The sequence below is a fragment of the Oxyura jamaicensis genome, chromosome 1 (assembly GCF_011077185.1).
Source record: "Oxyura jamaicensis isolate SHBP4307 breed ruddy duck chromosome 1, BPBGC_Ojam_1.0, whole genome shotgun sequence".
Taxonomy (NCBI): Eukaryota; Metazoa; Chordata; class Aves; order Anseriformes; family Anatidae; genus Oxyura; species Oxyura jamaicensis.
The window spans coordinates 182,092,593-182,118,980 of NC_048893.1; the positions used below are offsets into that span (position 1 = coordinate 182,092,593).

At 39.1% G+C, this 26,388-nt stretch overlaps 1 protein-coding gene across 7 annotated transcripts in view; it reads right to left on the bottom strand.

The window, feature by feature from the left end:
- Positions 1-13,309: 13,309 nt before the first annotated feature.
- The window catches only part of RXFP2 (relaxin family peptide receptor 2), a 30,282-nt gene continuing 17,203 nt past the window's right edge, over positions 13,310-26,388 (bottom strand). For all 7 annotated transcript variants that reach the window (XM_035324900.1, XM_035324919.1, XM_035324884.1 and 4 more), the window contains 7 exons: positions 25,533-25,604; positions 25,356-25,427; positions 21,233-21,304; positions 19,171-19,400; positions 17,199-17,609; positions 15,433-15,651; positions 13,310-14,230 (listed from right to left, as the gene is read on the bottom strand). In XM_035324900.1, coding sequence (XP_035180791.1) covers positions 13,995-14,230; positions 15,433-15,651; positions 17,199-17,609; positions 19,171-19,400; positions 21,233-21,304; positions 25,356-25,427; positions 25,533-25,604 — 1,312 coding nt within the window. In that variant the 3' untranslated portion in view covers positions 13,310-13,994. The remainder of the gene's footprint in view (positions 14,231-15,432; positions 15,652-17,198; positions 17,610-19,170; positions 19,401-21,232; positions 21,305-25,355; positions 25,428-25,532; positions 25,605-26,388) is intronic.

The following is a 26,388-nucleotide window of genomic DNA, read 5'->3' on the forward strand; positions in this document are numbered from 1 at the left end:
ACACGTCTCTCAAGTGCCCCCCCACTATGAGATTTTCACACCAAGAATGTTTTACAAGATTTGGGAAGGATATAGCTGGATATCCATGAGTCTATCTCTGTTTTGTGTGTTGGAATGATTTAGGATGGTGTTAGGATGATCTTAGTCCAGGCATTGTTATTTTCATTTTTCATGGAGCTAGGAAATTATGCAGGTGTGCATCATCCATTTTTTTCTGCCATCCTGTCCATAAAACAAAATCAGCTGTTTTTATGAACACAAAGAATATCTTATAATAGAGGCGTGATTATCTTAGTATTTCATCTATCAAGTAATTCAGTAATATCTTAAACTGGATCAAAGCCTTGCTAGAACAAGCTGCTAGGATGCAAGAGCAATGTAAGATGAAAGAGAACATGTGAATTAACAGGGATGTGATGTTGAAGGAGTGTGCATTGATGAAGGAATATAGGTGTATGTGTTGGGGTATATACTTCATGAAATAAAGTGAAATTAAGGGAAACACTGTTGAAGTGCAAGAAGTGACTGTGAGAAGTGAGGAAATACAGGGCACTGAAAACCTGGGGGAACAAGGGGCTGGGGCTTGGAGGGAGGTTAGAGTGATAGGATGGAGAGAGGTATGTGGAAGAGAGTATGGGGAGAAGGGAGAAAAACGTTTTGATGGAGAGAGACAAAGAAGGTAAAGAAGGTGTTGTGCTGATAAAAAGTATTGGGCTGCTGAATATGGGGCCTGGACAAAAAAGTATGAAGATGAAAGTTGAAGGAAATTCTGAAGGAGACAAGATAGTGTGGAAACTGGAGTCTGTGCGAGGTCACTGCATGGAAGGGGAAGGGAATGGCCTGGCTGAACTCTCCTGGCATTGTTTTCTATTATTTATCTAATGACAGTGGCAGCTCTTCATAATAATGAGTAATGATACTTAAGTCCCTTGCAAGCAAATTAGAATGCCTGTGTTCTTACGAGGATACCGAAGGTTGAATTTCCAGCCTGAAATGATTACTCACAAGGTGTGCATGCTGGCTGAAGGGCTGGAAGCCAGGCTGTCATTTAATAAAATGGCCTGCACCTTTTAAAGATCACACAGTTTGTCTGGGAGCTCTCTCTAAAGCTCAGTATATTTTAGAGTTTGAAGATGTTTTTTTCTAAAATTTCATATCCACATCTTTTGGCTTTAAAATGTCTGTTCTGAAGACTTAACAGATACTCAGAAGCCACATGTAACAGAAATTTTATAGCATAACTTCTAATGGGAAGGAATTTTGTACACTGGCAAAAAAGAGAGCGATAGAGTATGGCAGTTGGGTTCCCTTGGTTTCTTCATTTCTGTTTCCAAGGAAACGAAGAAACATGCTTGAAATGAACGTCTGGAAAAATCAGCCAGAGTTGCAAAAGATAATTTACCAGTTTGATGAATTTTATAACAAATAGTTTTTGTAGTTTGGACATTAGGGTACAGTTATAGCAGCATAGTGGTACAGTGTCTTTTGGAAGGGAGAGCAACTCTCACAGCAGCTTGCCTGGCTTGAAATACTCAACTTTCCTACTTCTCCCACTTCTTTAGTTAATGGCCTACTAAAAATGAAGGACAAGGGAAACCTTTAGACAATTTCAAAGTGATCAAATGATTCAAAATAGCATCGGGAGAAAGCATTAAGCACCTTTCTGCTTGACTCTTCCCTGACTTGTCAAAGTACACAGGGTACAAGCACTCTTCAGCTGTTGCATTGCATATATGTACTCTTTGGTAACACTCAAAGGTCAGCTCTCTTTGCTCAAAACTGTTGTGACAAGTTCTGTCATATATATGATTTTGCAAACGCCTTTTCCTACCTCAACAAATGCTACATTAACACAGAGAGAGATAAAAGGAAGTTGTTATTGTGAAGTGCTGACACGTCCTTTCTCTCCTGACATTGAGAACTATTTTTAAGTAAAGTGTAAATATCTGGAATGACATCATTTTATATTAGGCAGAACTTCCCCGTATATTTTTATTTAAGGCAACCCGAGAAAAACCTGTTTTCCTTCACTGAAGGCCAGAATTATAGAAATGCATGGAAATTACATTCTCAAATACAATCTCAATTTCCTTTCCTGTGGCTGGAAAGGATCTCTGCATTTGCTTTGCAGTCTTCAGTCCAAAAGGGCCTTGTTCAAAGCAATGAGATTTCAGGCAGGACTTTGACCACCACTAAGTCCTCAGATTTGTTAACTGACTCCTGCTGGTTTCTGTTAGTTGGAATAAGTGGGGACAGACTGAACCGGACGGTGATGATGGAGCTGGGCTCAGCATCTGTCAGATGTGAGGAAAGGAGACAAGTTTGATGGCTCCAAGATCCCTTTTGCAACATGGCACCTGGAGACTTGTGTTTGGGGGAGTTATGGAGGAAATGTGTTTTGATAATGGCCTTAATCAGTTTGTGGAGGGAGGAAACATCTTGAGGTACTTCCATTCACCATGAAGGGAGCACACATCCTTCAGATGCCTTCCACTCTTCACTTGCATCTAATTGTACAGATTTTTCTGGCAGGGGAACCAAAAGGAAGAAATCAGTTGCTAAAGTCTGAATGAATAAAACATTCCCCCTCTAAAGGACTCAGATGTGTGGTTCTCTGTGCTTTCTTACCATTTTTTTCCCAGTGCAAAGGGGGTACAAAAAGGTGTTTTCTTTTAATGACACTTAGCACAAACAACAACTCTAATTGTATGATTTGATTCAGAGCGGTTGTGAACAGGGGTCATAACTGATTGGGAAATAAGCCTTAATGAAGTAATTATAGTTGTTTACCAGGAATTACAATGCTAGACTAAGCACTGAAATGATATTCCCCACATTAGAACGTTTCAAGAAACATAAGGAATAGGGTGTTACTCACTAAATTTGCACCACACCAGCTTTGTCTGTATGCAGTGATCTGCACTGGAGAGTGACTTCGCTCAAGAACAGGACATATGCATATGGGAATCTAACTTTAGTCTGCTTTGTGTGTGGCAGCATGACCGCTGTAACAGCACATAAATACAACATATTTTTTACTTGCTAAGATTTTGAGAGAACAGAGACCCTAATTTTAGAGCTAAAGCTTCCCATGCTCACCTGCAGACTCTGTCAGGAATGGTCGTAAGCCTGGCATGGGTTAACACATTGGCTCTTTGAAGCTTGGAGAAACACCCACTGTCTCTGACTGTTAGTATGTCTTATATCAGATGTTCTGCTGTCACAGCACTGCTGGGGCTGACTGGATATTACTGCACAATGAGTCAAATAACAAATATGGTACTTTTCTCACTTACATTTCATGCTGCCGATACTGCCTGGTTTTCATAGGTGTTATATCTGTGTAATCTGAGTTTCTCCATGGTGGGAGACGAGGCCTTTATTAATGAATTAGTGATCTCAGCAGAAAATACAGGGCTGAGGTGACATGCTGAGTTACGGGTGACTTGATGAAGAGTGGAAGAGAACGTAACTGGACGTGTGTGTTGCTCCTGAAAGAGGAGCACTTGTATGAACTTTATAAAGGAAACAGAAATAGTTCATACATTTGTATGAACTCTATAAAGAAAACAGAAATAATTAGATACTGTCCCGTCTGTGCTTATAATCTAGGTGACTTAAGCAACTGTCCCAATGATTGCAGAGCCTTTTCCATTTATTACAAATGACGAAACTCTTTTGCCAATATACTAAATGGTGAAGCAATAATCAGGAGAGCCTTTTTACCTCAGGGCAAAACACTTCTCCCAATAAATCAGTTGGACAAAGAGCAAAAGTTGGAGAAGTAGCATAAAGCAGGCAGACTTCAGCCCTAGGTGTAGATTTCCTTTAAAATACGTTGGTTGCATATGTTGCAGGCACACGCATGTACACAGCCCTGTGTGTTTTCAGCTTTTTAGGTAGCCACGCTGGTGCTGAGCAGTAATTCGGAGCACCACATTCTCCTTTGCACTGTAGGCCTCAGGACTGGAAGGAAGGCAAATGACAGTAAATAATAGTCTGCTTCGGCAACTGCTGCAGCCTTTGTTTTTCTGTGGGTGGAAAATTAATTCCACAGCCCCCTCCGTCCTGCTTCCTCCTGTTCCTCCCCATCCCTCTGGTACAAAGGAATTATCTCCTTACACAACACCTTTCAGTACAAAATGGATAGCAGCGAATCTCACCTTGGTTAATGGGTGTGCTAGTGACTGCAAGCACGAGGATGAAGCAGTCCCAAATCAGCTGGCAGTGCTGTAACACTTATGAGCAACTGCCACAAAGAGGTAAAGATAAGAGCACACACTTTCTAGACTCAGAGATCTTCACAGGTTCCCCTTTCTTCTTCCTTCAGACCCAAACATGCTACAGAAGTTTCTAGGCTTCCTTTCTGACATAATTTAATTCTTTACCTGAAGTCATCATGTGAGGCACAGGGCCATAATAATCTCATGCTCTCTGTTGCTTGTGCTCATTTCACATAAATGCCTGAAGTGTTTCACCACCCTAACTTGAAAGTGGTTATTATCAAAGCGCCCCCCCCCCCCCCTTTTTTTTTTCTATTGAAATACAATTTTTGCAGCAGGATAAAAAATAATAACCTAAAAACTTGTGAGCATGCTTAGATGAGAATTAGGGAATGTGCCTTAGTGATGGGTCTCAGAAGGTCAAGTTGAAGGTTGGACTTTGTGATCTTGGTCTTTTCCAACCTGGATTAAAAAGTGATTAGATGTTTTAAACAAGGAGATAGGACAGCTTCCTTTAAACATGTTTCATTTACCGTCAATACTTAGCAATAGTTGCCTGTTTCATTCCAGAGCCTCCTTAAAAACAAATTTAAAGTCCTACTTTCTTGCATGCTGGGATGCAGCTACCTCAGCACAGATGTCTGGTGCCCTGTGAGGAGCCCTGTGGTAGCCACGACATCTGTGTGGGGTTGCAGATACGGATCAGGACCTGCAGAGATGCCTGCTCTCCTGGAGACCATGCACAGCACCTGGGCTTCTCAAGGGGCTCTAGACACCTACTTTTACACAACTGAATTGCCCCCTTTCTGGCACAGACGTGCTTAGCACAATTCCTCTGGTATGTGTTTCCAGGCTTTAGAAGCCCTAATGCTCGTTTTGTGTTTAATTTTAGTGGGAGTTTGCTCTGCAGTTTATAGAGGTTGTTTCGTTGCTCTCCTCTGTCTTTCTGTTTCCAGGAGGCTTGGTAGTTTAAAGTCTGTCTACTTCAGGAAGGTAAATGTGTGGAAGGAAGGGCCTGGATCTTTAACACAAGGAACTTTATTTTATTTTTCTCCATAGTGAAGCTCTTAAGAAGCAAGTGTTTAAATACAGGTTAAAATGTCATTTGCATGACTGAAAATTCAAAGTAATTTCATCAAATTCAGAAGCATTGTTTCAGATATTCAGTAATATGAGTGCAGAATTGATGCACAAATTTATATGGTACTTAAGATACAATAATCCTCTAATCAAATATCTAATTTAATCCCACATCCCTCTGTCTTGGTGATAAAGACAAATGCTTCTGCAGTCAGAAGTAATTATATATTACCAATTTTGATCAACTGAATTTGTGTTTTTCTATTCAGTCAAACACTTTTTATTCAGTACCCCTTGTACTGAAGTCCATTGATAACATGTTTGTCTCAGCAAGGAGCCAGGTAGGGCATGCATTTAGTCAGAGTTCACGTGATCACTGCTGGATTAGCAAAATCCCGAGATACCGATTCCTATGCCAGGCTGAGTATTTGGCACACCACTTTCTGTCCAAGTTTGCTTGCATTTACCTGTTGCTTGACTTCCATACAGATTGCAGGGTGCCAGCCTTGTTGCATAATGGGACTTTTTCATGTGATTGAGTCTGCTTTTTGCTACCAAAATGTCAAGGCTAGCACTGAAATATCCCTCTGTAGGAATATTTCAGAACTAAGACTGAAAACCTAAATGCAGTTTTCTGTACACAAACAACTTGCTTTTTAAAACTGAAGGCAGCACACCAACATGCCGTGCAACAAAATACCCCTGGCACTGAAAATCTGTGCAGTAGTATAATGCTTTGAGCGGATCAGTAATGAGATATACTACTCATATTCATAAATCTTCCTAATTGCAGGTGGAACCTAGGCAAACACATATCCTATGTTCTTTGTGGGTCCTGGCAATATAAGATTCTGGCATCTTATTCATGCTGAGAGCAAGGTCTGGTCTAAAAGGTCCAAACAGAAATACGCTCAATTCAGCATTCTTAGGAAAATCAAGGATGAGTCAGTTCTGAAGGGATTTCAGTCAGTGGTGCCAGAAAGTCTAGGTAGTTCACAGCTGAATACTAGAAAGCTAAATTTAACACTTTTTTTTTTTTTTTTTTTTTTTTTTTAAACCGGAAAAAAAAAAAATAAAATTTAATTTTTTTTTTTTTTTTTTTTTTTTTTTTTTTAATCCTGGAACAGTAAAACTTAAAGTCTGTCTGTGTTAGATTATAAACTGCTTAGTGGGGACACTGTAACTTTAAGCACATCTATACTTCTAAGTATCTGTGGCAACAGTAATAATGGCACAAATAATTTATTTTCCATTTTATATCTACTTGATTTCCACTTCCTGAAACCATGAGTAATACTGCAAGTTACCAAGATGCTGGCTCACAAAGCAACCTGACCCAGTTCTGAATCTACTTCTTGAAAGAATTTGGTCTGCCCACACGCAGTGAATGAGAACATGGTTTTGGCAAACAAATTTTTTAAAATTGCTGTGATTAATAGATTAATAAATTAATTAATTAAGAGGAAATTGACCCCCAGGGGCTTCACAAATATTTCTATGGTTTCTCAAAAGCTGAATGTATCCCTAAGAAAAAAAATATATATATATATCTGCTTTTTGAAACATGTCTGACATTCTTTTCATAAATTTTAAGTCTATTGAGCTGAACTATGAATTCAGTGATTTGTGTTTTAGTGGAAGCCAGGCAATATACAATTACATTTTGGAAGATTTTGTAAACTATCTGTTCATTAGAAAGTGTCATTATGAATATCAATGAAAAATATGTACTATTATATGTATCTGCTTTCAAGCAGACATTGTCAATAAAACCTCATACTTTATGAAAACTACCAGCTTTCTCTGTTACAAATATTTTAAAATGTTAAAACTGAAGGAAACTAATTTACTTGTGGCTGCTTGTTTACTATTTGCATTTCACTAGACTTACAAGGTGAAAGAAGACCTTTTTCAGTTTGTTTCCAAGTTTCTTATATGAATACACAGGAATAGTTGAGTAAAAAAATAGTGGTTTGTGCTAAAAATATCATTACTATTGGGTTTCAGGTCTACAGATGAAGAAGAGTAAAACAGGATTTTTTTTTTTGTTATTTTCATAGTAAATATTTTGATTCCTTTTCTCGTCCTCCTTTCTTAAAGTGGTTGTTAACATTGGTTTGAAGGGAAGAGAGGCTTTTGTTTTTGAACATCCTTTCTCCCTTTTAAAAATGCTTCGACACATAATGAAATTTCTGTTGGTGCAGCTTCAAGGAACATTACCTGAATCTCCACCTGTGGTCTCATGACCTGTTTAAGCTGATAGAAATCTTGCTGGCCACTAAAAGTGTACTGTACTTTCCCCCATTCCTGGTTGCTGATTCCTGACCCTTCCCTTGCAGCAGTGCTGGGTGTCACCTGGTTCTTCAGTGAGCTGAGCCAGGGCAGTGATAAAACTGAGAGGCAGCCCAGCAGAAAAACCTTCTAGGCTGGCCTAGGACTGCTGCAAAATTGCCTTTTCTATTTACAGAAAAAGCTGTGCAGGTGGTTTAAGTAAAACTTCTTCTCTCTCTCTCCCTCTCTCTTGGCTGTGGCATCACAAATTACATGTTAGCCTCCAGTTGGAAGTCTTAATGTAGTCCATTACTTCTCTACAGGATAGCCTAAACTACCAGTCACCAAGGATTTTCAAGCAGAGCTGAATTAAAAATGATTGCATCGCTAATTTTCTGCAAGATTTAAATGTGAATGACCTATTTTCATTTAGTAGAACATGAAATATGGTGATATAGAATAATATTAGAAGCGTAAATGCCATTCCCACAGGATGAGGCACAACACAGCAACAATGGAGATTCATTCAGAGTATGTGTTCATCGTCTGTGTTTAGATATTGCCATCCTGGAATAACACTTCTCTCAGGCTGAGTGGAGCTCCTTGTTGTTTTGAGGGCCAGATTTATGGTAGTCAGCAAATGAAGGACATTTCCTTGTATGACTGCTGTCTTACTCAAGGTGCACAACTCGTTCAAGGAGGGGAAATAGTAACAGAAATGTCATGGATGTTCCAGTTAAAACACTTCTGCCTTGTGCCATACAGAGCTACACTTAGAGTCTGTGTGCTTTTTGGATTTCTCCTAGACCCTCAGCTGAAGAGCCCAGGTCCAATCTCATCCTTTTTATCTGGGAAACTGGATCACCAAACATTCAAAAGTGAAGTTGAGGGACTCTTTCCATTTGAGTAAGTATTTTGAAATACTACAGAAAGAAGTGTCAGAAAACGTTTTCATAGGTTGACAAAAAACAAACAAACAAAAAATGACTGACCAACCAAGAAACAAACAAAAACCCAACACTTTACCCTGACATTTACCTCTCAGTAGCAAAGAAAGGGTGAAAAGGGTGTTAGGGTGAAAAGAGAGTTTTATCCTGAAGGGCTATATATAGGTGATTCATAAGATTTATAGCATTAACACTTTTTGCTCTAACAGTGGATACTGTTGTGCAGTGTTCAATAAGTCTTTTGCACTTAAATTGCACATCGGTCCATCTACATATGCTATTTTAAAAATCACTCTTTGCACAGGGTTTCATTTTGTCTTGTCTCTTGATATTGATGATAATCCAAATGTCTCTAATACTTTAAGTTTAATACTGCCCCTGATGCAAAACAAGACAGCAAGCAGACCCTGAGTAGCAGGATTGTTTTGGGCCAGCACAGTCCCGTGGGGAGAGGCCAGGCTGTAGCAAAGCTGCCTCAGATCCTTGAGGTCCGTAGGGATGTCCTGCTGTGGTCACAGCTCTGTTGCCCTTTAAATAGCTGCAGCGTGAGCAGTCCTTGCTGTGCGACCAACTGCTGCCGATTGATGCAAAAACATTACAGCCTTGCTGGCAGCGGCCAGTTTCCTAAAGAAGAAATTCCCTGGCTCTCCCTTGAATAATAGCCCTTGAATAACTCCTGGCCATTTTCCCACAGCACTGGGACGTGCCTGACCCGAATTGTGACTGGTGTCAGTTTTGGTGGCATGCATCTGGCATGGCAGAATGGCAGATGGTGCTTCGTCCAGGGCCTGGGGCTGTCGGGAGCACCCAGCACTCCTCTTTCCCTTGTCTCAGGGACCACAGGATCAACGTGGATGCTGAGAGGCTGCAGCGTGAGCAGCTCCTTGCCCAGAGCGGCGTGGTGGCATCATGCCACGGGGTGTGGGGAGGGTGAGTCAGGGCCAAGGCCAGCGGGGACTTCTTATGGATGAGGCAAACCCTCGTGGCATATTTTTAGTGCCTGAGGGCCTCTTGGGTCACATATGGTACGTTTGATCAGGGCAGTCAACACGAAGATGCCTGAGACAGCCTCGGAGGTGTGGTCTCTGGGATTGTTTATGGCATTAATTGTTAAGTAGAAATAAAACAGAGACTGCTGTTATTTTTAACAGTAGTATCATGAATGGCAAAAATACCTCTACTAAAAGTGAACTCTTAAAATACTTTTTCCCTTGCACTGAAGATCTCTCACATTAGAGAAGTGACTAAAGAGCTATTGTAGCAAACAGGAGAACTGCCATGCTAATTTCTTTGTGCTGTGCTGCTTGGTGAACCTTTACAAATGAGATTATTTACTCTCCAATTCCCCCATTGTCATTCTCTCACCCCTTTCTATGTGTGGTAGCAAAAGCAAAACAAAAGTAACTAAAATGTCAGCTTCTGAAAAACAGCATTTCATTCGGCTACACGAATTTTATTGTCAATGCACACAAACAGAGCTGAAAAAATAATACAGGAATAAAATGCAGATGGAGAAAAGACAGCAAACAGCAGCAAGGATTAAAAAAAATAAAATAAAATAGAGATACCAAACCTTGAAAAAGGAGAGCATCTTGCATCTTCACGTTAAACTCTTTAACTTTAGTTTTCTGTCTTGTCTTGCTATAAATTGATGAAATGGATCGCGTCATAACAAGCATCAATTTCACCATGCTTCAGGAAATGCAGGCTTGGTTTCAATCCCTAAAACTCTGTTTCTAGGTGCTGGCAAAATTCCCAGAATGTTTTTGGGTTTTGCTGTCCTTTTCAAGGAAGGAGGGATGTTATGTAAGAGATTCTTGCACTATTTGCGCTTTTGTTTTTCTTAGTGAGAGTCAGCTTATAAACAAAGATGTTGTTAAAAAGTAATTTTCAACTGGTGTGTGCAATCAGCACTGCAACATTTCAGCTTAAATGCAATGGGTACTCCCATGTGTTTTTAGGCTGCAGTACAGACAATGTTGACATACTACTCATATCAATGGGCACATCATCCTGTTTGACCTTTCAAAAACTATTGATGTTATTGATTTTTTAAACAGTAGAATAATAAAGGAAGGTGGCCTAAACCATGAATACACTTTGGTGCAGCCTTTTTTTCAGAATGAAGAGACTCTTTTGATATATAATTTATTTAAGGCATCTATGTGCTTGAATGCAGAGACATAGTTCAACATTCAATCCACCATCACCATCATCTATCATACTGAAGTCTGTTTTAAAGATTTATTCAGAAAGGAAGGTGGCTGACTTTACTTTCTGTTCCATTATTCATGTGTTGTCCTGAGGGGACCTTTGTTTATATTACGTTATGCCTCATGAACAACCTTTGTTCGGAAAAGGAAAACTAAGTGTTTTTATCCTGAACAAACAATGAATAATGCACCATATTTTAGAGCTATCCTAAGGGCACATACTTACTGTAAAACAGCAAACATTAAAAATGCTGAATAGAATGGGTTTCTGCAAAAGTTTTAAAATACCTCATCCTCTGAACATAGTTCACTGCAGCAAAAGTCTAAGCCATTTTATCTTTTCTTTTGAGTAGGGAGATGATATAAAAGATAACCATTTAAAGGATCTAGCTCTCAGTAAGAGTATCTCCTGTTAGGATTTCCAGGGCTGAAGAGTTGGCTGATCAGTCATTTACTGATGAAAGATACAGGGGCATGTTCTCTGCTGCCATGAGGCTTACAACACTGAACCTTAAAAAACTTCCCTGCATTGCATACACCTGAACTGCTCTTCAGATTTTCACCATTCACCTGCAGTTCCTGCTCCTGTGATTCATTTGTCATCGATCATTTACTAACTGTGAAGGACAAGAAATGATTTTCTTCACCACTGTGCTCTGTCAATTATGTTCTAAAGCCAACTGTTAGGTTTTCCTACTTGGTTGTTAACAGATCCCCGTGACAACTGAGTAAAAGTGTTTAATACAGTACATAGGCAACTATCCTTTTAGTTCTTCATGGTGAGAGATTGTATGAGCAAAATTTGTTCAGGCACAGCTGTTCTAATCTCTTTCTTTCTTTTTCTTTCTTTCTTTCTCTTTCTTTCTTTCTTTCTTTCTCTCTCTCTCTCTTTCTCTCTCTCTCTCTCTCTCTCTCTCTCTCTTCCTTCCTTTCTTCCTTCCTTTCTCTTTTTCTCTGATCATGAGCCAGCAGCGTGCCTTTCTGGTGAAGAAGACCAAAGCTTCCTGGGCTGCATTAGGAAGAGCATTACCAGCAGGTCAAGGGAGGTGATCCTTCGTCTTTGCTCAGCCCTGGTGACACACATGGAGTTCTGGGCCCATGTCTGTGCTCCCCAGCACAACAGAAACTGACATACTGAAGCATGTCAAGGAAAATGCCATGAAGAAGCTCTAGGGAGTGGAATAGCTCTCCCTTTTTTGCATCTTATCAGGGGAGGACAGTGCTATCAAGGTTTACAGCCTACAGAAAAAGAGTAGCAGTGTTGCAAAAAGCAAATAGCTTGTAAGTATTAACAAAGAGAATTTGTTTTTTGAGACATTTAGTGAGAAAAAAAGGAGCTTTCTTCTTCTTTTATATTCATAGGCAATTCAATTGCTGCAAGCAGAAAGTGAGAAAACACAAATTTGAATTAATTTGCTTATTTTTAATAAATGGTGTACTTTAACAGTGATCTGTTGGAACAGGTTATCAGTGGATGTGGAATATTGTTGCTCTCTTTAGATCAAGTCTGGGTGGAGAGTCAACACTGGATAAAGATCAAGTTCTACTTGAACCAAAAGTTCAAGAAAAAAAAACACTCTTCCTATAGGATTGTTATATCCTCCTGCAGGGGCTCCTCCTAGAGCACCTACAGCAACCAGAACCTGCTTCATCTCCACAACTACAGTCAGAGAAACCAATACAAGCCAGCAAGCTGCTATACCTGCTCTGCTCCCCAACTCCTGTTCTACCGTCAGTAGATGGACATTGAACCCAGGAGGCTCCTTGGACCATTCAGGCCAAGCAGGACAGGGTCTAGCAAACTAAAGCACCAAGTGGGTTATGAAGTACCAGAAGGTAGGTCAACGGGGTCACTAACTGAAAGGACCTTCCGATACCTAAATGCGAGTTAAGGTATCTTCAGACAAAATCCCATGCTGAAACGTGCGCTGTGTGAACACTTGGGTCAAAACCTCACAGTTGGGCTTAATGCCACTGTACAATGACCTTATTATTGGATTTCACCTCCTGCCTTTGTTGTGGTTCAAATATATGCATTTTATTGCAAAGTCTGGGTGGGCCTGAAGCATATATTCAGTCACTTCATCTCAGATGAGAAACGTTAACTCTTCAGGCTTTTCCTTATTTTTAGCAATGAGCCCATACACTTGTTTTTGTTTTTGTTTTTGTTTTCTCCCTATTTCTGGATCTTCCTCATTGCTCCAAACTCCTTTTGTTTGACAACACTTCAAAATGATTTATAAACAGGTGCTTCTGAATCATTTTTGCAGCTTTCTTTAGTAAATATATATATATATTTAAATGTAAAAGTAGGCTGAGCGTTTTGCTATACTCTTTTTCTAAGAGCTTGATTCTTCTATTTATAACAGGTAGGCAGCTCATACGCAATGAAGTCAAAATATAACTAAGGTGGTTATGAAAACATAGCTAATAAAGGTGAATTGTTCTTCCTTACAAGTGCTTGAGTCAGCCCCATAAATGCTCCCTCAAACATGTGCTCACCCATGCTGCCAGGATGCCTATGCTTCATAAAAACTGATGCAATGAAAACTGAATTGACTGCTTTCAAGGATCATTCTGAGAGCTTCATTATTTAATTTTTATTTCAGTCTGGGCTCTGTTGCTTACACAGGAAGTTCACTTGACTTTTAGTACCTTAAAATATTATAATAACACTACTCAGGTCTTGCCGTTCTGAGTAGTGACTTTATGTGCACAAAGAGACATTCACCACTCTGCAGAGCCCCCGTATTACTTATATCTTACAAGATTAATATAGATTTACATGTTGCATAGAATATTCTGGCCTTGCCCCCCCCCCCCCACGAGCTTCCAACCTTGGGATAAATACTTCGCCGTGAGGATATATCCTGAAATTGCTAGAACAGTCCAAATGTGACAAATGTTCTAGAAAGGTCCTTGCCTTAAACTAATATATGATATGAAGACTATATCTAACAAGTACAGATGCACTGACCCTCTGGGGAACAGGGATGAATAGTAGCAAAGTATTTCCGCTTTAAGCTCCGGTCCAGTTTGTCTATGTTTCAGACTGTAATACAAATCTCTCATGATAAATACAACAGTTGTGTTTTTTATTTTCCAGGAAGATGCATACAGAGATGGTAATGGCCAAAAAGACTCTTCATATGAATGTAAAGGAGATTAGCACAGGTGGAAGGCAGTTACGTCCTCTTTCCATTATCTTGATGACAAACAACCACTTGTAAATTGGTGAAAGTCAGCACTGTCCTCAGGAATTATTTTTCTAAAAGTCTGAGCTTAAATGAAGAGCTATGGGCGAGGGAATCGTCTGTCCGTGTGACTGAAGTGGCCAAGGCTTTTTCATTGCTTCTGAAGATTGCCCTCCTTCGACGACTGCCCAGTGACTGCTTTAGCTTCTCCTTAAAGAAACTAGTTGTGAGAGTATAGAGGATGGGGTTCAGGGCACTGTTTATTGGCAGAACAAATATCACTATCCAGGAAGTGACAGTGTCTAGGAAAAAATATGAGACACTTAGTATGCTCTTTTGTAAGAACACTAAAGAAGTAAGCATGTTTTTATGTCCTTTTTACTTTGTCTTTCTTTTTTTTAACTTTATGTCACCTTACGCCATTTTTGCAGAATTCTACCATACTATTGCCTTTTACAAAAAAGGTGTTTGAATTCAACGTTGCTCATTGTGTTTTTCATTGAGCTCAGCATGGGTTTTGATCAGATGGAGGAAAAAAATAACTTTTTGACAGAGAGTGTCTTTCTTTGTATCTACCAGAATTTAATAAAAGCACTAAATATGAACTGAAGCCCATCTTTCTTTAGGAGAGTATTTAATGTAACTCCAAATCCTCTTCTACGAAACATAGTGTAAAATCAGCCTCAGTAATACCTAGTGTTTACATTGCAGTGTTCATCAGTAGGGCTCAAAATGCCTTACAAAAGCCACCATCATTCTTATTTTGCAAAAGAGAGACTGGAATACAGAGGGGTGAAGTTACTCGCTCAGAAGGCCGTGAACCTTACCATCCTGAATCCCACTCTAATCATAGCTTTACGTCCGCTGCACACCCTCATGGTGGCCAGGTTTTATCTCTAACTACCCACATATAATCACTTTTTTCCTGGTTATGCAAATGGAATTCAGTGCCACCAATGAGGCTGAAAAGGTTTTATCATAAAACCATTGTCAATTTACTACATTTCATTAATGCCTTTCATCTAGTGAGGATTTTTTACCCAATTTTCTACCATCACAAAGCATCAATTTTGTAGAATTATAATGGGAAGGAAGGATGCCTTCATTACAGTGTTATCTGTTAGCAGCCAGGCTAGCAAGACTGCATATAATCAGTGCAGTGGTGGAGAGCTATGAAAGCATGCATCTCTTTACCCTCTCAGGGCCAGAGAGGGGACAGCGTGGTCAGTGATGGACTTGTGGACTTACTCGTACATATTACTGTGGGGTTTTGCAGCTGTAGATGAAAACTTCTTTGCTGGGTAACCTATTCTTGTTCTCACATACATAAATACATTTAAGATTATATGTATTTACTTTAAAGTTCGATTTCTGAACCCATAAGAAGTCAAACATTTTGGGCAATACTTCCTCTTCACCCATGGTTTGCTAGAATTCCTCTGGCAGATTTGGTTTGCTTTAAACTGAATCTTTACCAAGATAAATCTCACTCATACAGCATTACCTAGAATTTCCACCTGGAATAAGGAAAGGATTTTAATGACAAAGACAGGAATCCAGCAGATGGCATCAGTGAATACAATAAAAAAAAATCGATTGGCGATGGCGACATCTCTGTGAATGTGACTCCTCATCTCTGATGTCTGAAGGGCAGTTTTTTGAATGGAACAAAACATGCTGACATAGGAAAACACTATGATGATGAAGGCGAGCAGGTTCACACCTGTGGGGAAACAAGACTGAAAATCAAATGGCATTGAAATGATAATGATAGTTCCTCTCTCCCCTTTCTCCCACCACTCCTCTGTTTGATTTTCCTCTATTACTTTGTTAAAAATTTTATGTTAGGATCGGCTCCTCAATATTATCAAGTGTCACACAGCCCGCTCGCATACCACGTGTTCCCATCTGTTACACAGTGAGATGTGAACAAGTTGTAAGAAGTTACTATAGAAACACAGTTAATGCACACGATGGGGGGGCTCATGATTCCACAGAGATCTGATCTCCTGACTAGAAATGCTGCGATAAATCTGCAACAGAAAGCGCCTCCAGGTCTCTAGCATGGTGATAAAAGAACGACATATTCCCCAGCAAAGTGACAAACCACTCTAAAGCGTATGTTCATTTCAGACAGGCTTCCTCAGTTCTGTATAAATATCCATCACAAATTCCTGATGGAAAAACATGTGCAGAGCAAGCTGTGCAACTTGGATTTTAATCACGCAGTGCTGTGTTGCAGAGCAAGACTTTTAAAAATTCATCAGATGGCAACTCTGAGTATTGGAGTACTCCAATAAAGAGCTGAAAGCCATCGAAGGAGCCATTTCTGTCAAGATCCCAGAACCTGAAACAGTCACTTGCTCAGAAATATGGATCAAAAAAAAAAAAAAAAAAAAAAAAGAATTGAAAAGCATAACACAGTCATTTTATTGATGGGAAATCATTACATGAATCTGATTTGACATATGTATTGCCTTTTTTTACTTTCTATTCAATATAATTCTAAACAAACTACAGTTTTCATCTTTCAGTATGTAGCTTTACTGTCTTCTTGGGATCGAGAAATAAAAGGTAAATGTATGTGTATTGGCAAAATAACCCATACAGCTTTGCAAACGCAGGTCACAGAGGAGATCGTTTGGCAGCAGTTTGAATAATTTTCAGTCTTTGCTGTGAGCGAGTGCTCAAGCTGAGCATAAGCAGTTCATACATATTTCAGACTGAAGTTTCTGTTTTTATTCTGTTCCTTTCCAGTTTGTTTTATATACATACATTTAATCATTATTCGTTGCCAGTATAATGCACATACAGCTACACTTTTAAAGTTTCATCCCATGTTATTTATATCATCACAGTTTCCTGCGATGCAGTCAAGACGATGTTGAGCAGTAGTTGAAGGTCGCTGATGTTACAGATTTATCAAAATGAAAAGGTTTCAAATCATTGTGTTGTACACAATATATAGCTAAGTAATTGCATGATCTCACTGTTATTACCAAAATTCCTATTTCCTTCTATGTCTTCTCCTCTTCTGTGTTACATTCACATGTTTCGTTAAAAACAGATGCTAAACTCTTGAGGTAACAGACCCTTAAAAGTGCAGCCAGCACATGAGGCTTTGGTCCTCTTGTGTGCCTTTAGAAACTGTTATAACATGAGCATTAATAGTATACTGAAAAGTGCATCTACCAGTGAGTATTCATTAGGTATTTTTTCTAGTAAAATCATATTAGTCAGTAATTATAACACGTTAAAAATTAAACTTACCAAGAAAAATACTAAGGGAATACCTGTTGCCTCCAATTTCTTCCATTCGATCAGAATTCAGTGGGAAACAAACTCCATTTTTCCCATAATAATTTCCAAAAAAGTCCTCATCCCAGAATGGGATTATTGCTATGACAAATCCAGCAATCCATATGGATATAAGAATCACTATTGTCTTCTGCTTTCCGGGGCGGATATTACTGAAGGGAAAGACAATCACTAAATACTTTTCCAAGGTCAGATATGTCAACAATAGGACTGAGACCTCCGTAGATAGCATGGCGATGAACCCCATGATATGACATGGTAAACTTTCCATCCAGAGCACAGCATATTTTTTATACTGTCCACGGTATTTAACATCAAAAACTCCAATGAAGAACAAATACACCCCCATTAGACAATCAGCACCTATTTAAGAAACAGATTTCACAGTTTACTGAAAATAGCAACAAAATGCTTCATGTAGATCATACTTATGTGCTAGCTGGCTTACAAAAATAATTTAACCCTTTGAGAATTTACTGTTGAGAATTCATGTGATATGGGGCTATGAGCCCCTTGGTCACAAATGAGTGGAAGTGTTGCCCAATGGGGATCCTACAGGTGCATATGCAAGGGTCTTGGGTCAAACTCCCTGTCTGTAGCCAGCATGGTGGCTTTCAGGGACAATGCAGTATGGAATCCCTGCAATGGATGTGTTTGGCATGGAGACATCTGGCCCTGGAGAGAGGCTGCAGCAATGTCTGGGCACTGATCAGGATGTAGATAGAGCCGTGGCAGAGTTTCAGCCAGGAGCAAGCTACAGGTGTCCCACGCAGAGCGTGGAAGACTTGGCAGGTCTACAGCACTACACAGTAGTGTAATGACACCATGTAATAAATGACACCATATAATAAATACACAGATGTGTATTTATTATATTATACATATAATAAATACATCTCAACAAGGATTCACCTCTTCTAATTTTACACATCCATAGTATCTATCTACTAGTAAGTATTTACCTACAGTATCTATCTACTTCGAATTAGGTAAATTGCACAATCCATTGACTATAACGAGATCTCAAAGTGACTAATTCATAGACATCTGCACTGTAACCATCTTAAGTCAGGCAAGATAAAATCTTTCTTGTGTGAAGGTAACATGCAGTCAGAATTTATAGGCTTGGCTAACTTGAACAAAGAGATGGCAAGTAATAATATGTCCTGTATGATTTTAAAGGGTTAATCACCAGGAAATAACATCACCCTGTTGCACCATAAGCTTGCAAGGAAGTAGACTTGGCCACAGAAAGTCTGAATTCAGTCCCCCATTTCTATTGGCTCCAGGGTTCTTAATTTGGGAAGGACTGCTGGACAAGATATGGTGCAATTGTTTAGAAGTAATCACTTTTTCTGAATTGTGAAATACAGATTTCAAAAATAGTAGAAGCACTTATTAGCTCTGGTGCCAAAAAAGGACATATGATGATCACAGAATAATTCAGATGGGAAGCAGTCTAACACTAGCTAGCTTGTTCAACATTTTAAATGCAGAATGAAAAGTAGTAAATGATAAAGTAAAATGTTTAAGTTTCATAGGTTCTTTGTACATGTCTTGAATATCTAAAATCAAGGAACTGAAAGACCTTAGTTATTTCCTGGCATTCACTTACATTTAGAATATCGAAAAATAGTGCAAAAATAGATAATGCATAATTCTAAAAAATATTTTGAAACTAGTATATTCACTTATATTTGTGCCCAGAACACAAACTGAAATTACTGGGACATACCCAGTGTTATATATTATATATAGTTTATAATATAGTGTATAAAATGCTGTATTGACTATACAGTAGTATATTTCTTTTCATATATTATATACATTATATATATATACGTAGTATATTACTTTATATATATATACTGAGTGTGCTAATATACTAATCTATTTGTTATGAATACCTTTAATGCATACTTACAACACAAAATTTTGATGGACATGGCATGTGTCTCATTTTCTGCTTTGATAAATGATCTCATTCCAATGACAAGAAGATTTCCAAAGCATGTGACACAAGCTATGACCCACACAAATACTCGCAGAACATTGTTAGCTAAAAGATCTTCAAAGGATGAAATCCCATCTGTTAGCGGCGTGCATATTCGCACATGGAGTGCATAGGAGCAGTAGTGAAACTTTTTGAAGTAGCTGAAAAGGAAAGAAATTGCCATGTAATAATGCTGGTTAAACACAAGTCACAGCTACAGTACCCTTTGTTCATATATGACTTGAGAGGAATGGTCAGATCTGATATATTTGTTGTTTTCACAAATCTTTGAAGGACTTTGCTAATTATTATTATTATTATTATTATTTTTTTTTTTTTTTGTTAGTGTACAGGTGGTTGTTCTTCATACAAAGGTGCTTGAGAAGCAGATCTTTTACTGTTCCTTGGCAGAAGGATTTTGCCAGCATTAAGAGGTCATGAAATATCTGTGGAATGACTTAAATTTGGTAATGAACATTTAAGCATCTCAGCTGTTCAGCCCGGAGAAGAGGAGGCTGAGGGGGGACCTCATCGCAGTCTACAGCTTCTTCACGAGGGGGAGTGGAGAGGCAGGTGACCTATTCTCTGTTATCACCAGCAATAGGACCCATGGGAACGGTGTTAAGCTGAGGCAGGGGAAGTTCAGGCTGGACATCAGGAAGAGGTTCTTCACCGAGAGGGTGGTGGCACACTGGAACAGGCTCCCCAGTGAAGTAGTCACTGCACCAAGTCTGTCTGAATTTAAGGAGAGATTGGACTGTGCACTTAGTCACATGGTCTAAACTTTTGGGTAGACCTGTGCAATTCCAGGAGTTGGACTTGATGATCCTTATGGGTCCCTTCCAACTCGGGATAGCCTATGATTCTATGAATCTATATCAGATCCTAAACATACCAGTTCCTTGACCATTCATTATCCATATAAATACTCCTCTATTTCTTCAGTGGCAGTGCTTTCATAAAGAAGGCCTGTAGGACAGGACATAAAGGCTCTAACAGAGTAAAGCCTGCAAGGGCATGGTTGTTTTGAATTGCATCCTTACAGCCTGCTGACTCCTGGAAGATTTAAAAATAGGCGTTTTCTGAATACTCGATATAAGAATGTTTAAAGTTAAGCCAGTCCATAAATGCTGCTTCTTTTTATATTGCAGAAATACTGCATAGTGGCTCAGTGTTAAAGAAACAAAAATATCAAAAATCAAATCTGTTCTTGTATTAATCAGTAATTCAAAAACTTCCCATTTTATTTGTGAAACAATACTGATGAATAATGAACAAGAATATCAAATATAAAAACAAGAAGGATAGATTTGCAAATGAAGTTCTAATATGATAGAATTGTGACCTGTATGGGCAACGATATATGAAAATTTCTCATAAAGAAGGACACTTTAAATATTTAAAGAGACAGATGCATTTCAGAATACACATGAAAGTGTGATGTTCCTAAAGCTGTTTGCCTCAAATCAGGGGTAGTAGTTCAAAGGTACTTGGTGTTTCTGGCATCTAGCTGTGACATATTGTGAATAGAAAAGGCATGTTTTATGATAGCAAGATAAAATAGCTGTACAGCACACATTCTATCTTCTCTATCAACATATATGTTTTTTACTCATGTTCAAAATATAATTTTTCTGTTTCCTGACTCAGTTCCCAGTTTTGATGCTCCTGAATGACATATTCTACTTCTGCCTCCTAAGCTTAAGGCTACAGGAACTCCCAAGTAAGTAACTAGTTTCATTTATTTCATTTCAGCCAGAAAAAGAAGTGTTAGGGGCAGAAAAAGAATTGGTGTGACACAATTTAAAAATTAGATAACTAAATGAGAAGCCTGTTTCATTTCTCTGTTTAAAATACTAAACATGTAATCTATTTTTCTCCAGAAACTGGGCTCCCTGTTGAAGTAACTTGGAAAAGCAGCTTGGGATGGTTTTGGACATTTTGCATGAAAAAGACCCACATCATTATTCTTTGTTTTATTTTGCATACATACATGTGGGAGAGGTTCTTCATATGCTGGAACATTCTTGCATTTATATTTGGAATCTCAATCATTTCCAGGTCTCTGTAAAATATGTAAATGTAATGATCTGTAAATTAATTATATGCAATAGGGCTTTCTGTGGTTATCAAATTTTGAATTACACAAATGAACATTTTCTTAAACCAAAGGTCTTAAAGAAACTATTTTATGGCAAAATCCTGACTGTATTCAGTAAGAATGATCCTACTATTGTTCATCACAGAGCTTTTTACTGGAAGATCGTGTCGTAGGGATATATATTTAACCTGAGCTCTCTTTGTAGTTAGGCCATTTGACAACCAATGTACAAGAAGTGACTTGCAGATAGATGTTTTCGTTCCTTTCCTTGGGTGCTAAGCTCAGCTGCTCACACCAGCCTTATTATTAAAAACCTTGGCCGAAGGGCCTTCCGATCAACAAAGGAGTCAGAGACCTGGAAACATTTAGAAGAGGCAGAAATAGAAGACACCTTCTGCTATAAGAATCAGGAGAGGAAGAAATAACACAAGAAGGCAAAATGTATAATTCTCTCAGCTTTTCCTTGGGGAAGGGTGAATTCCCCTCCATTATTCAGGATAACGTTGCCCTGCACGTTTTTCATAAGAAGTCCAGTATAGTGGGAGGTAGCTGTGGGCCAGCTGAGGAACAACAAGGGCAGTGGAGATCTTTTGCATCTGGACTACTAAAAGCAGCAGCCACGGACAGTACAGACAGACATCCCCTTGGAAGGAGAGGCAATCAGAGGGACAGGCTAGTAGGTCACAGAAGCTGGATATTTTGTCACATTTCTGGAGTGCTAGCAGAGATGGTTTGCACAAACCACAGCTACTAGCTGCCAAGCAGAAAAAGCTGCAGCAGGGAATGATTCAGCAATGATGTGTACAACTGGAAGGAGAAATCACTAGAGTGTGTGTTTGCAGATGAGGAACTGGTCTTCCTCCCACTTGTCACCCAAAGTGCTAAGATGAAATAAATAAATAAATAAATAAATAAATTTTTGAGTAGGTTCAGGTGTCTGTGTTGGATTTTGTTTCACCTGACATCAGGCCTCCACACTGCAGGTGGCTGGGCTGGAGCTAAGTCTCCTTCAGAGCCAAGAGGGAGAAGCAGCTCCTGGGACACAGCTGGGTCTAGTGACTCTTGTCCTGCAAGGCTTCTTTTTGTCTGCTGACTGTAGAGGGAGCCTTTAGAAAAATAAACTGCAAGTTTATCAGAAAAATTAACATTAGAAAGCATTAGTTTGAATAACCAGGCAAGAGACAGCCAGTTTACGTCTGCATTGATAAAATGAAGAGGGCCAAGACCCAGGCATAAGCAGTTGTCCATTTTGTCCAGCTATTCTGGCCTTTGTGAGCTAGCACTGCCCAGGGTGAAGCTGAGCAGAGCCGAAGGAGAGCAGAGGCCACCAGGCAGCCGGAGGGAGCTGCTCTGCCTTAGGGGTAGAGAGATCAGCTGTCAGGTCATGAGCCACACCACTGAGGCAAAGGACCACACACCTTCTGTCTCTGACATGGCATGGTTCAATGGGACTTGCTGACTAGGCAACATGCCCCATACAGAAGGGAAAAATGATATTAAGATTCAGTAAAAGGAAAATGCCGGTATAATATTGTCTTACATATGTGCAAGCAAAACCAGTACTGAGGTGCATTCAGCTCAATAAAAATCCTAATGGTGAAAGAGCCCTGAGAAGACACTTTGTATACTGAATATATTCACTGAGCATTTCCTGAAGCATCTGAAAGCAAAGCTTCATGCTGCAGCATCCCAATAGACTTTCGGTCTACAGATGCAGCATCAGGAGGGCCTGTGCAGGAGCGTTAGCAAGCCCAGCAAGGCCAGAAACAGTGACAGAAGTTCATTATTTCGCACTTTTGGCTATAGTGGAAAAACAAAAGAAGCCATTGGAATTGGTTGTTGATTATCTGTGATTCGAACATCAAGACAGTCTCCTGACATAGGCAAAACAAACTAACTGTATGCACCTGACAGAAAGGCAAATGCTGTTGGAAACCTGCCATACGGCACAAGTCCATTGCACCATGCACACGCTGCAAGTACTGGTGTACTTGGACTGTAACTTATTTTCACCAGAGGATTAGGTTGAGATTTTGTTTGGTTCTTATTCAAGCCCAATGGCATTACTATTATTTTTTTTTCCCCAAGATTTTAAACTTTTAAAAGTTTTTTTTTTTTTTTTTTTTTTGGATTATATACTGTCTATCCCATGAAGTAAAATGCCTGTCATCCTGTCAGCAAGTCTTGTGGAAAAATGAATGCGTAGTGAGAGCACTTTGTTCTGGTTAATTCTAAACCAGTCAGATTTTTGGGAGACTGACATTATGTCTGTCTTAGATTCTTTGTTCCCGTACTGCATGTTCTGAGTTGAAAACGCAGATCAGACGATCATTTTGACAGGCAGGCAGGTGGTACTATTACAGTGGCAGTAACATATCTATCACGGTTAATGTGCTCTCAGATTGAAATAACTACACTTTTCCCAGCTGGTCAAGGTTTATATAGCAGCAGAGCATGTCTCTGTCCATATTTCAAAACAATGTCCTGTCTTAAGATTACTGTCTTGTCCCTGTGGTGGCTTATGGACTGGAATATTGATAGCAAGTTATCCTTGCTGCATTTAATTCTGTGAATAATAGTGGTAGCAAGGGCTGTATCGCACTTCACAAAGAGCCTCAAAGGAAGTTATTCTGGCACAGCTGCCACATGATAGACTCAGTTATCCACAAAAAAAAAAAAAAAAAAAAAAAAAAAAAGCATTTCACATGCCCTGGAGACACCTGTTTTAGATGTCCATTGAGAAATGGCTATTATGGCATAAGGCCTATGAGAGTCCCGTGGCCTTCTGGAGTAGCAGGTGACAACGAGGAGGGGTAGATAGATATCCAAGGGCATCTCCAATGACACCAGAGCCCTACATGTTGTCAGCTGAATGAGCCAGTGGTGAATACAGTCAGTGGGATCTGGAAAATGGTTCATCTCAACCTAGACCAGATTTTGGTTTCAATTGCTCTTCAGATTAATACTCCATCTAGCACTACTGGGCATGTCCCATTGTGTCCGAGACATCCACATGGGCAGACAGGACACAGAGCCTTCAAGAGACCAAAGACTTTCAGGATGGGCAGCTGGCAGCCAGGAAAAACACAGCAGGGATCTCAAATAGCAATGGTTTCCTGAACTCTCTCTTAAATTTTACTCTTACTGTAATGACTTTAGACACATTACCCACCTGTTACCCATGGACACTTAACATATAGGGTCTACAAAGAGAAACTGAACATTATCCTTTACATTGCCTTCAGCACAGTGTTTTTGACTGTGTGGCACAGGAGAAAATTACCAAACAATGAGTTGCAGGAAAGCTGTCCAGATTCATCATTAGGATTAATTCAGGATGTTTTCATTCTGCTTAACAAAAAATAGTGTGAGCTGAAGCTGAGCTATTTAAAAATAACACCTCGTTCTTCTTCTGGACAGCTTTTTAAGAAAAAGCCATATATAGCACAGAATGACAATTTTAAAAAGATGTTACACTCGTGCTTTACAACCCTGAATCCAATAAAATTAGAAGATGTTCTTTTAGATGAGTGCATCTTTGTGAATTAAAGAAGAAATAACAACAATTCTGACTTCAAGCTTTGTGTAAAATACTTAATTTAAAAAAAAATGTGGTTGAATCATCAATACAGCGAAGTGAGTATTTTATGAACCACCACAAATTAGATTTTATAGAGGTTCTAAAATACCTCTTACAATTTATTTATGTCCTGACCTGCCCAGGTAGCCTAGCTGTGCTTGTTGTGTAATTTGTTCTTTATTTATGTGTTTTGTTTGCTCCTAGCCTCATCATTTGTGAATAGCAGTAAAACTGAGCAAACTGTATGGCTGTAAATCATGCATTTTAGCCTGCTACCTTAGGGTGTTGAGGACTCCTGTAGAAATAGAAAATTAAAGTATATTCAGCATCTTATAGAGTGACAATCAGTGTTCTGCAATTGATGAATATTTCTCCTGGAAAGAAAGGATATTATTTAGCGTACTATGCTATTAAAATATTTCCGGTTTTACTTACAATGACTGAAGCTGCTGAAGACTTTCAAAGTGATCCTCTGAGAGGTGAGAAAGTGGATTGAAAGACAAATTCCTAAAAGAAATAGAAACTGTTTCTAACTTCATTAAAAATAATAATAATAATAAAAAATAAACTATTACATTTAAATTCAGTTGGAAATTCTCATTTATAACTTACAGCTTTTGTAAATACTTCAGGTCTTTGAAAATATAACGTGGCAATTCTGTAATCCTGTTGCTGGACAGATCCCTTCAAGAAACAGAACGAGAAAACAGATTCAACCCCAATATTGCACCATCCATTTCAATATACAAACTTTCAAAACCCGAAGACACAGATTTCCTTCTTTTCATAGGTGAGGAGGCATACTACCTTACTTAAAAGTCTAATAGCAGCAAAATTATCTTTTTATCATTTCTTTGTTCATCCAATATTTCCTTGCTCTAATTTTATCCATAACTCACTTTGAAGCCAGTCGGTACAGGCACTGATGTTTGGCAATTGCTAAACATGGATCATTTTAGCTCTGATTCATCATACCTCATTCAGCTGAGGTATCTAATTTGGGAACCTGGTTGCCTGAGGGTCTCTGTATAATTTATGAACTTAATCATTGCTGAGAGGTGAGATGAATCAAGGCCTAATTACATAGATGTGAAGCTTTCACATTTAATATAGGTAGAGCATGGAAACAAAGCAAAATAAATACAAATCCCATGGTAAAGACTGTTTTTGGTGAACAAGCTGTTTGTTTCATGGAGTTTCCACCGTGCCAGAAGATCAGTGACTTTAACAAATGATACTAGTTGCTACTCTCCAACAGCCCGTAGCAGTCCGTTTCAGTCACTCACATCCTTCCAGCCACTGATGGCTCCCCTTCCAGCTTTCCCTTCTCTTTTGGCTTCTGCTCCTTCTGCAGCCATTCTCTGTCCCTGCCTAAACACACCATGCCAGATAACAAGATAACCAAGCCCCAGACGCAGCATGATGCTTCTGTGTGCAGGTGAGCCTGATGCATCCATGCTCATCCTTG